The following is a 20,297-nucleotide window of genomic DNA, read 5'->3' as shown; positions in this document are numbered from 1 at the left end:
GTCCGATTCGTTCTTCGAAGCTCTTATCGGCTAATCTCGCAATCCCATTGACTGCAGATTGATAATAAGATAGTAATCGGAACACGCCCCTCTCTGGGATTCTTCAGCTGTCGTAATTGTAAGGTGCAGACTCGTTCGGTACTCATTAGAAGTAACAGTATCACGTGTAATCGGTTGCTTCTTTTTTTTTTTATAGTAATTTCGCGATAATTTGAATACATTTATTCGAAAGTAATTACCAGAGTAATTTAATTGCCTTCGGAAATACTGAAGTTGCTACAGTAACCGTTACTATTTATCCCTCCAATTCTTAATGACGCACTTTGTGCCTTGAACCAGGCCTCCGACGGGAGGATCGTTTATCAAAGTTGGAGGATTAGGGGGATCAGTAGTTTGTAGTTATGGGATCTTAATCCGATAATGGACATTAACCAAAGACGTGTTTCTCAAACAGCCAGAAAATTCGGTCGTTTCAAATATTTCGAGTAATCGGAAAAGTAACGGTCACTTGTTCAAATAACGGCCAATTTTCTTTCCTTCCGAAGTGTTCGAGTAATTTATTTGAATATTTTTAACCAATTGTAATTGTAAATGTAATCTATTGTTGTTTTTTTTTATCGAGTAACATGTACAAGACCGATAGGGTGTCCCGAGCAGACCTTCCGCTGTAAAACGAGCCGGGCAAGTCGGTGCCTGCACGTCGAAAGCGTTGCCTGCTAGCTGCGCCTATCGAGAGATGGCACCACGAGTAATTGGCGTCGCTAGCTCGGTCGTCTGCGAACGCGCCCAACATTGAGTTTGGCAAACTTTTTGTTCTTTAATCTTTTTTTTTTCTTTTTTTTCTTTGGGTGGGGGGGGGGGGGGGGGAGGGGAGAGAATTACACGCTTAGAAATTTCACACGGTAAGGCTGACGTGCTCTGTGCACATTTGGCCAACGTCTGAGCTCTCAGTGAGCAGGCGCCGATATTTCCGGCTCGTTTTCAGAGTGGAAGTACCGCTGAAGACACCCGACAACAACACCAAAGAACCGATCAGAAAAACAAGACGCGGAAGGGTGACGAGCAATGCCTTACATTTTTTAAGCTGTCACGGTGACTATATATAAATATATATAGTCACCGCGACAGCTTGAGAAATGTACGGCATTGCTTATCACCTTTCCGCATCCTGTTTTTGTGATCGGTTCTTCGGCGTTGCTGTCGGCTGGTGCCGCAATCTTCATTCACTGAAGAGTGATAATAAGATTATGGAAATTCGCCGCACACTGCATTTCTTAAAATGTTACCGACTATAGGTTATATTAAATGTCTTTCTTTTTTTTACGTAACTTACCAATTAACCCAATGCGGATCGCAAGTTCGTCTGCTTTTTGCGCAGGAGTTGCGGTGGCGCCAAAACGCTGCGTTCTGATTGGCTCTGATTGAAGGGTAGTGGGTAGACGTCAAGGCAGCTTGCTTTGAGGTCTACCCACTGTCCTTAAATCAGAGCCAATCAGAGCACGGCGTCTTTCTGACGTCACCGCCACTCCTTCAAGAGAAGCAGACGAGCTTGCGCTCCACATAGACCAGCTTGACCCTCTGACGACGTCACGCCACTACGGTGGCGCTGCTGCTGCTGTAGGCTCCGCGCACGCGCAGACGCTTCGCTTCACGCAAATCTGATTTCTGCGCGTATTGCCCACATCCCGTGTGGACAATCGCGGGCTTGTTTGTAAACGGTGTGTTGATACTTCGACGTCACCTAGTAGCGGACGTGCGAAAAGTAATCTTGGGCACGCATTAAAAAAACAAAAGTGCTTGAAGAAATGGCTGGCGCCGTAAACTCCTACGCTCTCCTATGACAGCTGTATGTATTTTCTGATTCCGATCTCATTCATATCTCGTTTCGACCCGTACGAGACGAGCAACGATTTGTTTTGAAAAACATATACACACGGCCATCGCGAGCATCAGTCAATGTCAATGTTTGTTCGGTTACAACCGCTGTAGTTGCCCCAGCAACCTGACCTTCGTTTTTACGGAAGTTCGTCCGCATCTACGCGGGGGTCGGTCGCAGTGATGTTACAACGCCAAGCCCCGATGCGCGGAAGCTTCGCCTCCTGCCCATCTGGTATCTGCGCATGCGCCAAACTCGGGCTTGTTTTGTGAACAGTGTGTTGGTGTATTTGAAGGGGGTAGGGGAGGGGGTTGTAACCGAGGCAAAATTGCTATAGGCCAAATCATTATGTAGAGGTGTTCGCACACCGGTCAATTAATTCGAATAACGCTGTGTCATTCCGACAGGCTTGTGGTACTCATTACAAGCAATAAAATCACTCGTTATCGATTACTTTTTTTAGGAAGTTTGAAATCACTACAAAGACATAGAAGTAATCGCGAGAGTAACCTGATTAGTTTTTGTAAGTACTAAAATTACTCGTAACCGGTTACTATTTTCCCCTCACCTTTTGTGATGGCGCCCTTAGGACAAGTTTCCTCGGTTTCCTAGGCGGGGGGGGGGGGGGGGGGGGGAGGGAGGGAGGGAGGGAGGGGAGGGGGGGGGGGGGAGGGAGGAGCAGATAAAATTGCATTGTTTTCTTTCTCTTGTATGTAATGATTCTCTAATAAGCGATATTTTAATTAAGTAGGTGTGGCACGCAGCACCGACAATAATCTGCTTGTTTTATGTGCATAATGCGCGTGTAAGATAAGGTAGATAGTCTTGTTCCACTTAAAGTTGATAATTTCGTTGATAAAGCTACCTGATATTTGGATATCTTCGTATGGGTCTTTTCTGTGGCACTATGAGATGGGCCATATGGGTGCATGTTGTATTTTTGGTAGGTTTATTAGAGTTCGGTTAGGTTAAGGTAGATTACGTTATATTAGGTTTGGTTATGTAACGATAGCTTAGGTTATGCTAAGTTACGTTTGGCTAGGTTAGGTTATGGTAGATTAGGTTATGTTTTGTTAGGTTTGGTTAGATTAGGTTAGAACGTTTTAGAGCGCAGCTCTTAGGCGCCCGTTCCCGGCTTGAGCGGCGTCGGCGTCGCCGTCGGCATAACCCTGAGGTTATGTGACCCCCCCCCCCCCCCCCCCCCCCCCCCCCCCCCCGAGAACACGTAACCCTCAGTACCCTTCCCTCTTCCTCCTCAAGAGCTGCGCTCTAATTCGGCGTTACAAGAAGTTGTAAATGGGTTTTATTTATTTATTTTTTCTGTGCCAGTGACACTTACTTTATATGTAGCCCGAGAGTCTCTCTTCATTAGCTGCTGCATTAAACAGTGAAGTGAGCAGGCTTGACTTGTTGTTGTCCTCGCAGGCTGCTGAGCATGATCTCGCTCAAGTTCCTGTACAGCAGCCCGCTGGGCGCCCTGCTGACGGGCGGCCGGAGCGGCAAGTGCCCGGAGAGCGAGCAGGTGGTCCCGGCCGAGAGGGACCCCAAGGTGGCCGAGGACCCGGACTGGTCCGCCTACGCAGCCGCCATCCCGCGCGCACAAAGCTTCAAGGGCGTCCTGCTCCAGGGCTACCTGCTTCACCCGCACGTCCTCAGGGGCCTGGCCGACTTCAAGATTCGCAACGACGACGTCTTCATCGTCACCTACCCAAAGTCAGGTATACGACACGCGCAGACTTGCACGGAACGCGTTTACTCGCTACGCTTACCTATACCCTGTTGCCAAGTTAAGAATAGCAGCACATGTTCCTCCCGCAAAGTCCTTGACCCTTTTTGCGTTAAAGGCCGACGACCAGACACGAGATTCTTGAAGGCAGAAGATTCTCCTCGCCCTGGGGGAGGAGGAAACAGGCAACGGTGGACAGGGTGGAAGGGGGAAGAAGCGAGACGAGGCGGGGAGGGACTCACCTCCTTTCTGGCGTTTGCTCTACTAAAGTGGAAAGGTCTTCACGGGAGCTTGCTTTCCTTAACCGGCAACCACGTATAGTTATTTTCTCTGGTGACGAAGTAACGAACTAGTTACCTTTTTAAGAGAAGGAAGGAACAGCCTATTTTTAGTTGCTTTTTGATAAAGTATAGTGTGCAACGGTAATCGCTACTTCTGGAGGGCAACGTGTACAATAGGCGTCCACAGTCTAGTTCTCACCCCAGCTCGGACTTGTAATTTGCACGAAGAGAAAATGCTAGATAGATCATAAAAAGACGTGGACGAGGTATGTCAGTTTAGTCCTACCCGAATTAACGCCGTAAAAAGGCAAGGAATTATAAACGACGACCTATATCAGAGCGAAGCTGTTTATGGCTAGGGCACGGCTAGGGTTCCTTGGATTTTTCGTGGGCGTGACCAAAACCTCTACGTTCGCACCGCCACACGCGCCGCACGCGCACGATTCGAAGTAAGTAACCAAAACAAAGAGTTGACGAACGCGCGTGCAAGGTGCCGTTTGTTTTAGGCTTTAGCTTTAGAACAGTTACTACTGCAGACGCCAGCACGTGCGGCGCGTGGAACACCATTCCCAGCATTCTCCTTGATGCTTGGGTAATTTAGCTATAAGTCTATTCAGTATATTAGTTATTAATAGGCACCATTTTTAAGATCAATAGACTCTCAAGTAGATAGTAAAGGTTTCTCAAAGATTTGCCGCCGTGCCACCGGCGTCGGCCGTGTCTACGGTCGCAGCGCCCTCTCTTGGTCGTCGTTCCAAGCGCTTCCGTGCCTGCTTTCCTTTCCTTCCGCTCTCCCGGAATGGTGGTCCCGTCGCGCGTGTCTAGTTTCCTCCGGCTCCTCGGGGCGGGTCTGTGTCGTGTGCAAAACAACTTCGCTGGTCATTCCACCTTCACAGAGTGGAATGGTTCATGATCTTGGAAGCGGCTACTGTTTCATAAGACACATTGAGAGAAACGAGAAAATAACGCGTTATTTTTGCACTGAGGTAACGCGTTCCTTTCAAATCGCAGTAACGAGTAACGTACTTACGAGTTAACGGTATTTAGTTACTTTATTTGAGTAACGTGTACATGTTGGATATACGTTGCAAGATCGGTCTCACGAGGGGGTAAGGGGGTGAGGCCTATGTAGAAAGTATTTCCGAGGGGTATTCGAGCCTAAAACATTTTTTACGAATAAACCAATGAGTTGAGTGCAATGAAAACTTTAAAAAATGCCTTTAGGCGATGCGTTTCTCGTACTGAAATTTTATAAATGTAGTTTTCTGGAAAAAAAAACTTAAACCTAAAAACATATTGTATGTTCCTATGCAACAACCAAAAAGAAAACGGCTAAAAAAAAAGCCTGGGCGACGTTGCAGCTATTCACATGTGTCACACCGCAAAACTAAGATTAAAAAAAAAATTCTTTGAGATACGCATTTGGAAGCAGATCCCCGCGACAAATCAAAAGCGTTCAAGAGTCACTCTGGCCACGCTGCATCATCATAGAAGCGTCAGCGTTTCGAGGGGGCTTTAATTGTAATGTCCGCTCCGGTCTCGATCGACATGGTTCGTTGGCGTTCGTGACAATGGATTTCTCCCTGTTTACGAAAAAGCACGCCGTCGTACCGGAACTTGCCAGGCGGGCAACACGTGAAAAGAACAGTGGGCTCGATGTTCGAGGTCGCAGAGTCCCAACGTCGCTGAGCCAAGCTCGCGACAGCCGGCACAGTATTTGCAAATGCTTTACGTCGACTTAAAGGCCGACGACCAGACTCGAGATCCTGCAAGGCAGAAGGTCCTCCTCACCATGGGGGAGGGGGAAACAGGCAACGGTGGACAGAGTAGAAGTTGGGAAAAGGAGAAAGCGAGGGAAGAGTGGAAAGCGCGAACTGGTCGCACACTTGGGCTTGACTCCAACCGACAAGACCGGTTTTTAAGCCATTTGTGACGGCTTACAACCGGCTAAATTGCTGCGCCTCCGGTCGTAAGTCGTGCTAAGAGGCTTAAAAATCAGTCTTGTCTCAGTCGGTCAGTCGCAAACGCAAGTCTGTAAACGGGCCTTTGGCTGGATTTACAGACCTGCTGCTTATCACCGAGTGCATTAGAACCTGTTCCGATATCCTACGGCGAGAAAACAAACTTGCACGCTGGCGCCATCTATTAATGTTGTCCTGAAACTGCATATCAATAGAGCGAAGGTTTTGCGGTATTTGCGGAATCTAATGTGCGTACTATCTATGAGAAGTTGCCCTTAATAACATTGTCAAAAGCTTTTCGAACCAGCAATGAAAGAATGGTGTGCGAAAAGTAAAAAAAAAAAAGGGATCTATTCGCGAATCACAAGTGTTCCACGGCTACACGATAGATGGCTATATAGCTGCCTACGCTGCAGGAACTCTAGATGGCGCCAGTGTGTTCTCTCGTCGTAAGAGATCACAGGAGGTCGTAACGCACTTGGTTGTAAGCAGTCGCCACTTTGTGAACGAGCTTTTACTCCGCGAAAATCCAGTGGCCTTGGAGCCGACAGCTTTTGCGTTGTTGGAATGGCTGGACGCGGGCCGGCCTTTCCGCTTTGAATCGAGAGGGGTGGGAGGGCTGGCTCCCGCCATCTTTAGTCGTGGACAGCCTTCGATACGGCAGAGACGGCCGTCTCGGTTGTCTTGGCGAATCTGGTATCTCGATCGGTCGCCTGCAGCCCTCTCCCTCGGCGTAGCGCGAGAGCGTGGGCAGCTTGGGGCAACGCAATGCGCGCGTACGTTCTCTCGGATGCTTTCTCTCCACGCCATGCACCGCCATGGAGGATTTGGTGCTGTGGCGCGCCCTCTGACGCAGATAAGTGGTGTATCCTTCTAGTAAAGTATTTGCTAATTGGTTCACGACTTACAATTAAGACTAAGAACAGCGCCAAAAAGACAATAACCGAAAATGCATTTATTTACAAAGTAAGAGGCACGAGCGTAATAAGCCAATCAGTGCGAACGACAGTCAACCCCTACCAGTCACTGCGAACGACAGTCAACACCAACCAATCACTGCGAACAACGAAGCTCAAAATAATCAGACCCCTAAAGATACGACGTGCTCAGGGACAAAAGCCGCAGACACATGGATGCGACCATAGCGCGCAGCAAATCCAGATATGACGACTGTGCGACTCGGAAAAAGCAGAAAAACTGAGCGCGTGTGATTGCTTCCCTTTGAATCGCTACTGTACCATTCATAAAAAACAATGCAGCCAATGAGCTTGACGTTCCACTCCCTTACTGTTTCCAATAACACCGGATCCCTATAGGATAAAGTCAACTCAGAGACATTTGTTATTCTGTGCATCGAAAAAAACTCACGCGCATATATGCACGCGAGTCGATGCGCTTCATATATGATGCGCATCGACCATAGATGCGACTGTGACCTAGGGGTTCGTGGCAAAAGCGATGTGGTCGCTTTTCCGTTTGGCCTGGTATAACAAACAGTGCGTCGTTTGTTTGCTTTCGTACATGGAATCCTTGCGTTGTTCGTCCTAATTGGCTGTCTCAATATTCTGCAGGAAAGCGAACCGACAGACCCTTTTTTTTTTTTTCTTTTAGCGCGTACCGAGACCACCACGTGCATAATACGCATCGACGCGATGCGACGTTGACGAAGGAGTTAATGCTAAAAAAGCGTTGTTTTTTGTTTGTTCTTTTTTTGGGGTCGTCCTGACACGACAACGACAACGACGTCGTTTGTTTGCGATCGTGCATCGACCTGTCGCTGAGCCGCCATCTACCGCGCGCTCGCGTCCTCGTCTGGTTTACGGTGCCTCCAACGCCGGAAGCGAATCACGGCCGGTGTATACATGGAAGCATGTCGCGGCGTCCGTGGTCGTATGTGCGAGCGGATTGCCACGTGTCACCATGGAGAGCCGTTGGGACGCTGAGCCGTATACGCGTACAACAGCGCGCACCTGTGTCGAGAGGCCGCAGTCTCCGCAGATTATGCGCGCGTGTTCCATGATGGGGGCGGACGCCCTTTCCAGCGGCAGTCTCGAACGAAGCGATTTACAGCGGGCGTCCCTGGTTTTGAGAGGGTACGTCAGTGTTGCCCGACTGCGCTGAGCTGTGGGTTTTCAAGTCAGTGGGCTGTGGCAGGCCTGCGTAGGCGCACTTCCGGGCGCTGGTGGAGGCTAAATTGCCGCGTTCTATTTTTCATTTCGTGTTCTATGGCAAATAGAATTTCTCTGGGTTTTTAAGAATGCATTGTACTATTTTTTTTGAAAAAAAAAACGAAGAAATGAAAGCTGTTTTGGTGAGTCCGTGCGCGACAGAACAAATGCAACTTGAAAATTTGTTTCCTTTTATGTTGATCTTTTACGGCACCGTACACTCAACTGTGTCAATTTACTTAGCCGTCATAGCCGTCGAAAATATTTGAACACAGGATATCCGAACTGCATGAATATTCCCCGCCCACAACATGAAATTCAACGAGTATCATCAATCGAACCACATATAGATTATTGCACCTACCCCACGGTGCCGCGTTATCCGAACAGGACTTGAGAAAGGTCTCAAATAACACAGCATGTCCAATATACAGTGTCGACAATCGCCGATAGTCACTTCACGACAATCGGACGGAATCCAGAGTGTTTTGGGGAACATCTAGAAGAGAGCTCTTTTTTCGCACAGTTTCAAAGCAAATGAACGAACGTGTCTATTCCGTCGCCACAACCCTAACCCGACCCTATCAGCTATTTTTCGCGAAGACTCGGAACATAGCCGGGAAGGGTTTTTGGAGATTATCTCAACATTAATAATCCTCCAAGAACGTCGAACTGCCTGCGTCGCGGGCAGCTTGACGACCGCTTTGTTCGTTCGTTCCCTGCGAAGGCCGAGTAGGCTACGAGCCCTGGTATTCCCTGGTTCTCACAGTGGAAGTTAACACACAAAGGGTAAGCATCCCAAACAGGCAAATAAAGTAAAAACTTCCAAGAAAAGCCGGCGAACTCAGAATGCAGAATGCAGGTGGGGAGTCACGCTGACCGGGTTTCCACAGCTCAGGCGGGTGCCAGAAATTTCTTGCTGATAGGGGTCGCTCGATTCGCAAAATGGCGGCGGCCAGAGCGCTCTTTTTGGAAAGGTCTATAAGCGGCGCGTTTGTTTCTCCGCGCAGGCAACTCGGGAGAGTTAATCGTTGCTGTTTACGAAGGGAACTTGGCAAAAGAGAAGGTCAATAAGAAAACAAAACGTTTCGACCGGAACTTTTGTGCTGTGTCATTGGGTAAGATGTAAGCGTATAAAAATTCCTGCTCATATGTCACTTTTCTTCTTTTTTTTTTTTTTTAATTTTAGGTTGTCCAAGTTTGGTGTTTGTGGGAAAGCTTGCGATGAAACTTTGTGCACATTTTTCTAAACATGCTGCTATAAACGTTGAAACAAATATATTTGGCTCCTTTGGCGAGCGAAAAAAATCACGAGCGTTTAATATAACAACTCGTAGTTGCATGTATCTACATGATTGTCCCTCCATTCAATTTGTTTCCTTCTCTTCTACGGTAGCGCTAGCACGAGGATTTTTTTTTTAACAATGTCAGCTGTGTGTGTGTGTTTGATCCCCTTTTATTTTTGTACTAATCAAACGCGACATATTTATAACAAAGCTCGTACGAGTTTTTCTGCGAGGTTATATTTTATAATTCGTGCTTTATTATGCTTTGTGCTTGGCTAGGTATTAAGTCCTCCAGTTCACACTCTATCCAGACGTAATTCCAAAGACCCCTTTCAAAATTCAGTGTGGCGACTTTGATCACTATCATCATCTCAGTGCCTTCTGTGCCAGGCTAATGGCGGGCTTGAGGCTGACGAAGGAAGAAATTGAAGGTGCCGCCAAGCGGAGAGTCTTGTACGTTCGAGACGTCAGCACAACACGGCGCGCGAATTAGATACAACAGTCACGTACACATTATTTGGGAGGATGGGCCGCAGTCAATATCTCTTGGCACAAATGTCGCTCTAAAGTTTTTTGATGGCAGAAATTTAATCGAGGGGTTTAATGGCCGCCCTTTTTGTACTGGTCAGTTCTAATATTTCCGCCGTCGGAACTGAAACAAATCAAGAAATAATTATGAGCCGATCGAAAAACCAATTCAAAATCTGCCATTGACGTGCGAAAGCGACGACGCCCAAATGAAATGCAGTTTCGCGACCGCCATTAGGTGGTCGACAGTGAACCTGCTTTTTGAACCACCAGAAGGCACAGAATTTCGAAAAGGGTCTAGGCTAGGTGGCGCTAGCTACCACCCGATATAAAGGTTACAGCCAATATTCATCCATCCATCCATGCCGACGCGGCGTGATGCAGGACTGCGAGTGTCCTGCCCCGCGATTTCCCGCGCGCGCGATGCTTCGCTCTGCGACGCGACGTAGCACGATTCTTGCTCCCACGGGTCTCCCCTCCGTCTTTAGAGGCGAACCGGAGCAGAGCGGATCGCGGAGCTTTTACGGAAAACGTTTTAGACCAGTCTTCTTCACCCAGCTGTCGTCGAATCGACTTCGCAGACAAATAAAAAAATAATAAATAAAATAAATTATACATCGCGTGCGGCGAGCAAGGCCAACCTCGCGCCGCCCAGAAGTAAAATTGAATTGGGCCGCACTATTATTTTTGTTTCCAAAACCTTGGGCGTGGTCTTGGCCAAAACTACCCACCAAAAAAAATTAATAATAAAGAAAGAAAGAAATGTACGCCGGAACATTTTGTTCCTACCTTAGAGACGTTCAATAAACAATAAATCTTTTTAGAAGTTGTTAAAAATTCAATAAGATTACAGAACAATCAAACCAAAGGGTTCCAGTCAGATCGAAATGTCGCGACGAACCGATCACAAGATATCAAAGCTATTCCTGTACATGACTGTTTCTTTTCTTCAGTTTTTCATTTTTCTTTTTGTTAACGTGTACGGGTTGCGAAATTTGATATATCGAGGTTTCTGCGGAAGGGCCCAGCATATACACGAAACGATTCTCGAATCATTTGCGCTCGAGAAATGATATCGGCGAAGTACCGCTATACTGCCTGCTCTCGTCGCCTTCGTCGCGACTCTAACTTCTTTGGAATAGTTGTAAGAAAGAGTGGATGTACGCGCTAGATTGGTAAAGCCCGTGACCACATCCTATTTGCTCCGTCGTTTTAGTGAGCGCGACACCGCGCCCGATCATGATTAAAAACGAGTTGAACGAACTTGATGCGCAAGTTGAATAAGTATTACGTATAACTTACACCATGCATGTATAGCGCGGCAAAAATATAAAACATGTCTGGAAATATTCTTTTTTTCTTTGAAATCAATCGAACCAAAGCGAGGAGCGTCTCTACGTTTATCGGCAGTACCATGAACCACGGCGACAGCATGCGCAGTCGTGTAGATTAAGTTCGGCATGCACTGAGACAACACTATAATATTTGACAGACTAAAAAAACGCGGACCGTGGTTCGTCGCTCAAGCGCCACCTATAGTACATCATTCCGTAACCAGTAACGAGAACGCGCCTGCCATGTAGACGCTCAGCATGACGTTTTTTGTAGTGCTCCCGTCATGCTCATGTCGCGCAGTGTTGTAGGCGCGTTACGAAATGTGTTACTCGTTGCCTGCAAATAGAGAGTTTTAGTAGATCGTTCCGATACCTTAGATATACCTCCGATAACGATACGACGCATGCGCAAAGGCGACAGAGTAGTAACGAATATATCGTAATCGTAGCCATCGGAACGATCTAATAGAGAGTTTTAGAGAACTGTTTTTGCACATCCGATAAGGTATACGATAGGCCCTCCGGTATGCAAACTGCGCATGCGCTATACCGCAGAAGACTCGCACACGCGCCGTTCGTACTGGAGGGCCCATCGTATACCGTATTGGATGTGCAAAAACGGTTCCGTAAATCCCTAATAGAGAGTTTTAGTAGATCGTTCCCATGACTCCGATAACGATATCCCGATACTTCGCCACCGCCTCCCTTGCGCATGCATAGTACCGTTATCGGGGCTATCGGAGGTATCGGAACGATCTACTAAAACTCTCTAATAAAAGGAACGCGTTACCGTTACGGATACAAAGTAACGGACGTTACGTTTTATTTATCACAGTAAAACCTTTCACTGATTCGACTGGGCCAAAGGGCACGGGCCTTGAGGTTTTGCTAAAATGAAAGTGTTTGCGTAGGGAAAAGAGGCAACATTTGAAAGATATGCAATATACAAAAAAAAAAAATTACTTTTTTTTAAGTTTTGGGAAAAAAGACTTAACGAGTAACGTAACTACGTCACTCGTTACTCAAAGCAAGTAATGTAAGTGCGTTACCCGTTACTCTTTTGAAAGCGCAACGAGCGCGTTACTACGTATCCGAGGAAAAGTGAAAGTTACGCGTTGTCTGTAACGCGCTAGCGTCAACAGTGAGCGAGGAGTCGAGGACACGTCACGCCCATTGTTCCGGCGCTCTAATATAGTAATAATAATAATAATAATAATAATAATGTTTTATTTTGCGCCAAAAATACATGGTATACTATACGCAGATCTAGTCCTACTTGGAGCCCCGTCGTTCGCTGCCCTTCGGTTGTTTGCTTTAATTTGGTCGTGTTCGTATTCTACACACTCGAAGAAATCGGAAGCGTCTGTACTTCCCTTAAAAACACCCGGGAGAGCTACAGTCGCTGTAATAATAATAATAATAAAACAGTCTGCGATGTGAGGCTGAGTTTAGTGAAACATCAGTGCCACAATACCGACTCATTTTATGATTGATTGATTGATTCCATGGGAAACAAGTTTCCTAGCGAGGAATCCTCGAATCATATCTCCGACAGGAGAATGTTCTACCAAGATTGGTGGATGAAGAAGATGAGTGAGTCATAAATCGGCTATTGTAGTCCAATAATGGACGGTGCGGTAGGCCTGTTTTCAAACCTACAGAAAACTCTATCGTTTTCATAATCCGAAGTAATCGGAGCAGTATAGCGCTTAGTTTTTCAAGTAACGGCCGATTACTTTTTGCATCAATTGTAATCTAAGTTACTTCATTTGAAGCAAAAGGAATCGTTGTTGGAATTGATTACTTTTCTTTTTTTTTTTTTTGAGTAACGAATACCAGACCGTGCCTAACGAAGTACATAATCTACAGACTTTTTTAAAGTGTTCATTTTCATAAATGAACTGCCGATTAGGACGTTCTAACCGTCTTTTCCCGATTGGGCCCTGCAGGCACGACCTGGATGGAGGAGATCGTGTCGCTGATCATGAACGGCGGCGACCCGGACCGGGTGAAGAACAAGCTGCTCGTGTACCGGGTGCAACACCTGGAGGTGGGGCCCCCTGTCGGCCACCTGTGGCACCTGCGGAAGACGCGCTCCCCGAGGCTGCTCGCCACCCACCTGCCGCTCAAACTCATCCCCAAGCAGCTACAGCAGGCCAAGTGCAAGGTGAGACTCGGAACGCGGCTTTGAAATGGGTCGTGACAGGAAATGCTCGAGGCTGGTTCACACATCTGGCGTTTGAGTGTGATCGACTGCGTTAGAGACGTCACCATTCACAAGTCCTACAAAATGAGCAAACACAATTTCCGAGATCAAATGTAGGCAGATCAAGTGCAGTTGATTTGCATACTTTTCATCTCTTCTGATCTCATATATCCGATCACACTACTGATCTCATACATCCGATCACACTTTTGATCTCGTACATTCGATCACACTTCTGATCTCATACATCCGATCCCACTTCTGATCTCATACATCCGATCACACTTCTGATCTCATACATCTGATCACACTTCTGATCTCATACATCCGATCACGCTTCTGATCTCGTACATCCCATCACACTTCTGATCTCATACGTCCGATCTCCTACTCTATATGAGATCGGATGTATGAGATCAGAAGTGTGTAATTCGAGTATACTTCACCAAAAAAAAAAATACGGCGGACGTTTGACTAAACTGTCTCGAATTTCTTCGAAAATACGCAGATTATCTACGTCGTGCGGAACCCCAAGGACAACGCCGTCTCGTACTACCACCACCACAAAATGAGCACGTTCCTCGGCAATTACAAGGGCTCCTGGGACGACTTCCTCACGCACTACACGGGCGGTCACGGTGAGAACTAGCAGAGCTAATTCCTTTAACTCGTTCTCACTTTGAAGCTCAAAAACGGCACAATTAAAAACAAAATATATCCAAAAGTGTTTTAAAACCATTTAAAAAAAGAACGAGGACGACGACGGACATGGACAAGTTTTTGAAGCATGTGCATGCCACGAGTGACTAGAACACGCAGCAAAAATTTGTCTCCGCAACAAAAATTTTTTTCTTTTTTTTTTTTTTTTTTAATGCGCGCCATCTTGTGGCTGCAGCGCCCGTTATCCGAGTCGACCATTGTTTGGGCGCGCACTCTGAGCGTCGATTGGACACGAGGGCTGCCGAAAGCGATCGGCGTGAACTCGGCAAAGCTCGTATTCAGGCCGACTGTTGCGTCAGCATTCGGCGAGGACTCGGGCCCAATCATATTCGCTTCGCGCCCAACAAAATGACGACCACCGACATTGCGTCATAGAATTTCGAAAAGGTGGGGCGTCGAAACTCTGCGAAACAGTGGCCCTCACTCTGAGGTTTCCATGCATATAGGTTCCCATTCGAGGCCATTGACTTTTTATTTTATTTTTATTGTCTACAGTTTTTAATGCTATGTTAATTGATTAACTATGAATGAACACTAGTACTATAGTGTTTTATCTCCTTTTACTAACCATCCACTGTGAGCTGAATGATAAGTATTTCTTTTTTCTTCTTTTTGCTGCTCTACGTTAATATGAAAAAATGTATCCCTGATCGAAGCGGCTGAGGAGTGGTTGTTTTTTTTTTGTGTGTGTGTGTTTTTTTTGTTTTTTTTTATAAGTAAACGTATAGTTTTTACGCGCCCGGTATAATGCGGTCCACTTATTTCAAGTCGATTTCTTTACATGCCCTTTCATGTTTTTGTTTTGTTTTGTTTTTTATCGCGACACACTTTTAGAAAGTTTAGGCAGAGATGTTTTGGTTGTAAATATACTAGTAGTCACCTACAAGCTACTTTGTTGGCATCTGTTTATAAACATTGGCGCAGTTCTTTCGCTTTAGGAGATTTCGTTTTTCACATGGCCAAAGTGGCCAACATTTGCGTAAACAGCTTTTCTACCGTCTGCACCCGCACCTCGATCAGCACTCCACCCTACCATATAAATTTGTTTTTAACACAGTAAAACCTGGCAGGAAGAAGTCGAAAAAGAAGCAAGTATAGAATAATTTGCTAAAAAAAAAACTTTTGGAAGCTAACGATTCGCTAAATGTCAGCTTCTCATGTGCTGAGGAAGTGTGTTAAGCACTGATGAAGCTTTTCCGTTCTGATGAAACATCAGCGTAATTAAACATCTTCAGCACCTGATGAAGTTTCTTCGTCACTCATAAAGTTTCTTTAGTTCTGATGCCCCTTTTTCAGCACTGATGACACAAATACTCTTAGCGAACCGTTGGCCTGAGCTTTCCATGCGGTTCCCATTCAAGGTCATTACCTCTATTCATTGTTTGCCAGCACTATTACAGTGCCCTGTAACGGTATCCTTGACCTCCAGAACAAGCTCGTCACTCGCCTCGTACGCTAACTAGAGCCATTCCCGAAAATCTGTTGCAGTGGTGTACGGTTCGTGGTTCGACCACGTTCTGCCGTACTGGAAGTTTAGCCTGGAGCGGCCGGACCGTGTGATGGTGGTGTCCTTCGAGGAGCTCAAGATCGAGCTGGGCGCCATGGTTCAGCGCATCAGCCAGTTCCTGGGCCGGCCCCTGGGGCCCGAGGCCCTGGCGGCCGTGGCGCAGCACTGCTCCTTCGACCAGATGAAGAACAACAACATGGTGAACCGGGAGGTGCTGCCCATCTCGGACCTCTTCGACATGACCCAGTCTAAGTTCATGAGAAAAGGTGAGTCAAGAAAGAAACTCGGTCATGTTTAAAGACAGTTAATTCCTGGAAATCATGTCAATGTGATACCGATCACCTGAGTTAGACCAGGAAGAAAAAAAAATTGAAAGACGTTTACGAATTTCTGTGATGCGAAATTAGAGGCAGCTCTTGAGGTATTTTGATTTTGCGATATACCGGGGTACAGAGGAGGACGATGGGGGTACGAAGGAGGAGGAGGAGGAGGGGAGGGTACGGAGGACCCTCACCTCCTCATTCTCTTTTCCTCCTCAATGCCCCTCCTCGTCCTTCTCGTCCTCCCCACCTCCTCCTCCCATAACCTCCCATCTTCCCACAGTTTCACCTCTAAATTTAGCTGGAAAACTGAAGGCACGTGACCTCAACACCAATTCAGTTTCCCCGCTAAATTTAGCGGGGAAACTGACCGCCGAATTCAGAAACCTCACTCAAACTACACTCAAACTGAAGGGCCCCTCTACTTCCTCGAGGAAGGCGCGAGGGCTGGCGCTGGCCAATCGCGACGGCGGATCTGTCCTCGCGATTGGCCTGCGCCGGCCTTCGCGCCTTCCTCGAGGAAGTAGAGGGGCCCTTCAGTTTGAGTGTAGTTTGAGTGAGGTTTCTGAATTCACCGGTGAATTGGTGTTGAGGTCATGTGACGCAAGTTTTACCCCTAAATTTAGCGGGGAAACTGAATGCGCAGTGCTGCATTATGGGACGTCGCAGACATACACACCAAATCAGTTTCTTCGCTAAATTTTGCGGAGAATTTAATTGGTGTGTAGTTTTGTGACGTCCCATCATGCAACACACGCGGTTAAGGCGACGGCGACGCCGCAAAACACGGGAATGAGCGTCTAAGAACTGCGCTCTAAAAAACATCGTTTCATCATTGACCAAGAAACACTCAAACGGGACAAGACACATAAATAGATTTATTTTTGTGTGTTCATAATTTTGAAGATTCCACCATTTTGCCTGAGCTTTAGTGCTGCGCATTACCTTGTGTTCTTGTTTTATCTATCGTTTATGTGCTTTCAACGGACGCAGACAGCAACATTTGAGTGCGTTTGACTGGGTTGCGTGTGCTTACGTCAAGATACGACTGCGAATTACCACCACAACCAAGTGACTGAACACATAGTTGCCAAGGTAGCTCGCGGTCGTGTCTTAACGTACGAGTCCGCAACGTTGTCAGCCGCTACTCTGCAAGTGGGCCAAGGCAGCCCTGTCACTTAGACCACATCACTGTCGCTTAGACCACATCACTGCCGCTTAGACCGCATCACTGTCAACGCAGGCATCATCGGAGACTGGAAAAACTACTTCACGCCGGAGCAGTCGCAGGCATTCGACGAGCTGTACGCCAAGCGCATGGCCGGCAGCCAGCTGGATCTTGTCTTCGAGCCGCAGGATGCCCTGGACCGCATGCGAAAGTTCGGCCGCATCATCGTGACCCCAGAGCCCAAGGTCAGCTGGAACAACCGAGAGGCCCGCCCGTCCGAATCGACCACCGACGACAACGACAACGAGGAGGACACCAAGCGACCCTTCCCGTGCTTCTTCGATCCCCCGCCGGCGGTCCGCCGCAGGGAAACGGTGCTTCATCACCCCTTCATGACCCCAGACCCCCTCACGCTAACCGGGTAGCGACGCCAGCGACCAGCCATCTCTGTTTCCTCTGCCTTGGTGCCTCCCGTACGAGTTCGCTTGTTCTCCCGGTTAGGCCTAAGAATGCAGTCTAGGCCTGACAACGCGGGTTAGACCTAAGAACGCAGGTTACACCTAAGAACGCGGGTTAAGCCTAAGGATGCGGGTTAGGCCTAAGCCAGTTCTCTCCCCCTTTTGCCCTCCGGCTTGTGCTTAAGGCCATCTAAGTACCAGGACCAAGATGTTGACCGGTGATGGTCTCCAAGCCAGCCTCGCAACTCCGTCCGTTCTTTGCGATCGACAAGTACCTGTGAGCTTGGGCAGGGGTTCTGGAGCTTAGGACATTATGAAATTATTTCACACGACATCGTCGCGGAGATCGCCGTGTCGCCCCGGGGAACTATGAGGTCACTTTGTTGTGCGGCTGTGAATCTTAAAAAGGCGAGTGCGTGCTTCTGCGATGCTCCGTATGATGATGGTGATGATGATCTCGGTGTCCGTGGACAGTGCGCGGCGCCGGCGAAGGTGGGACAATCCCGGCCGAAGTTTCGCGGCCAAAGCGACAGCGAACCATCTTTTGTACATAGCCGGTATAACGTGGCACATCCGCCCATGCCACCAGCGAAAAAAAAAACACCTCCGAAACCGAGTTGGGCAGTCTTTGCCTGTGTGTGTGTGTGTGCGTTCTGTTGCTCTGTAGTCCAGGACTGACTGTTGCTTCTTTTGAAAGAATAAAACGCTTTCGGGTCGGAGAGTGATCTTTGCCGCAAACTCCGCGCGATTGTGTTGCTTTTCTGTTTAAGCGAAGCAATTGCAAATGAGAGAATGACACGCAAGTTGACGAATGGTGTCACATGTCACCTGATGATAACTCCAAAAATTACAAATACTCATCAATGCGGTTGCCGTTTTTTTTTTTTTTTTTTTTTTTTTTTATCTGACAATTGTTTTATATCGATTTTGTAGGTGATCTGGAAATGGGATCATTCAATATACCGTTGACTAAATTCCAGTGTAAGATGAGGTACCAAGGCTCGATTGTTTGTTAACGAGGCAGTTCGCTAATTTCTGGTTACATCGGGCCACTTGAACTATAGTGGGACATTACTTATTTCGGCATTCGTTTAGTTTTTCCCAACGATTCTCGCTCGTTGTATCCTCCAGTTGCGTGTTCGTCAATCATTTTGGTCACGAATAAACTGGTAACGCTCTATAGAACCGGTCTGTCGGTCGCCAATGAGAAGCAGTCACTGACATCTGACAGCTTAGGAACCGCAGGACGTCCCAGGTAGCATAAGACATCGATACTACGTCAAAACAAGGTCCCAGACATCGACGACGACAGGGACCCCGGCAGACGTTTTATCGACGTCTGAGAAACCTTCGCATGAGGAGTTCCGAACGTCAGACCCACAGCGACCTGAAAACGTTCTAAGCTTCGCCCAAAACGTTTTCGACATCGAACGACATCTGTTCCATGACTGCTTGGGAAAGTCCTTTCAACGTCGAGTACGATCCGCCCTGACAATTAACGTCCCGCGATTTTCCTTGACGCCCTCGACATTCCACGACGTCTATTCAACATCCAACTGGGGCAGTTCTTAGGACGTCAAACGCGAAACGTCTCAACAAAGCACCGTTCGACGCAAGTGAGCCCAGGCACGGGCTATCTGTTTCTAATTGGAACGCATTAAAAATAAAATACGAACCCAATTATACCCCTGAATATGACTATTCGGTAGAAGCCTGAGGTTTGCATTGTCGCTCGTAGTCTCACATTTGGGTTACAGTAAAAATTGCAATTTCCAAAAAAAAAAAAAAAAATCGCATAGAAGTGTTATTTGATTGTGTTGAGAATTCACAAAAATACCGAAAAAGACTACTGAGTGGCAGTGCCCTAAGCGAAAAACCTGGGACTGCAGAGGAGCTTATAAGACATTTTCTTTCAGCTTAGTGCATAAACGAAAAAAAATTGTGCAGCACGCAAAAGCCGAAGTCTTCAATTTTCTTCGGGTCCGCGACTCTTTCTCCAGTGCGCGTTTGACTGGTGAGCTACTCCCAGGTATGTATTGGTGTGCATTTTAGAAAAACATTGATGTACATTTTGCCAGTTTCACCTAGACGTAACTCTACGCCGACCTTATTTCAACTTGAGCGCGTTTCGGTTTGCATCTCTTGTTCACGAAATCCAAAATCACCCTCTTCCTAATGTGAGTGACAGGGTGAGTCTCATTTTGAATTTCGTAAAACCTTGTTTAGCACGATTGTATGGTTCCATGTTTTCAGTAAATACCGATAGACTCCAAAAGTTAGCCCACGAGCCGGTTTTATGAAAATCGAAGGAAAACAGATGAACTCCAAATCTAAGTCCTCTCATAAAAAGAAAAATAAGAACGTTCAGCCTTTCCATTCTCGTGACGAAGGAAGACCAGCCGAGCTGTACTCGATACACTGCCGCAACGCGCACGGGCCCGCTTCCCGCTGCTTCTCGTCTGACACGCCGCCGATGCCGCCGATCGTGGATACGTCCCCGGCGATCCAGAGTCGGTCGCACACGGCGCACGTGGCGCCAAACGGGTAATCCACGAACTCCCTCCGGAACATCGCCGTCGCGCCCGGGAACTGTTCAGCTGGCGTGAAGTGCAGTCGTCGCCGGGCCTCGCGCTTGCGCTTGGCCTCCGTGGCACGATCGTCGTCCGTGTCGTTGGCCCGCCGGCGCCCTTTACATCGCTGGTTCTGTTCTCGGCGGCGACTTTCCAGGCGAGCGCGCGATGTGCTCTTTGGCAAGGAA

The 20,297-nt window shown here is 47.4% G+C and overlaps 1 protein-coding gene across 3 annotated transcripts in view; it reads left to right on the top strand.

The window, feature by feature from the left end:
• LOC8024394 (sulfotransferase family cytosolic 1B member 1) overlaps window positions 1-18,142 on the top strand; it is a 122,105-nt gene extending 103,963 nt beyond the window's left edge. For all 3 annotated transcript variants that reach the window (XM_029976200.4, XM_040501273.2, XM_029976199.4), the window contains 5 exons: window positions 3,302-3,594; window positions 13,110-13,327; window positions 13,875-14,004; window positions 15,575-15,859; window positions 17,157-18,142. In XM_029976200.4, coding sequence (XP_029832060.2) covers window positions 3,312-3,594; window positions 13,110-13,327; window positions 13,875-14,004; window positions 15,575-15,859; window positions 17,157-17,506 — 1,266 coding nt within the window. In that variant the 5' untranslated portion in view covers window positions 3,302-3,311 and the 3' untranslated portion in view covers window positions 17,507-18,142. The remainder of the gene's footprint in view (window positions 1-3,301; window positions 3,595-13,109; window positions 13,328-13,874; window positions 14,005-15,574; window positions 15,860-17,156) is intronic.
• Window positions 18,143-20,297: the final 2,155 nt, after the last annotated feature.

This window comes from Ixodes scapularis, unplaced genomic scaffold, assembly GCF_016920785.2.
Source record: "Ixodes scapularis isolate PalLabHiFi unplaced genomic scaffold, ASM1692078v2 PGA_scaffold10__122_contigs__length_95168666, whole genome shotgun sequence".
Classification (NCBI taxonomy): Eukaryota; Metazoa; Arthropoda; class Arachnida; order Ixodida; family Ixodidae; genus Ixodes; species Ixodes scapularis.
Note: the sequence above shows the minus strand (reverse complement) of the source record. Positions and strands in the feature narration are given on the sequence as shown.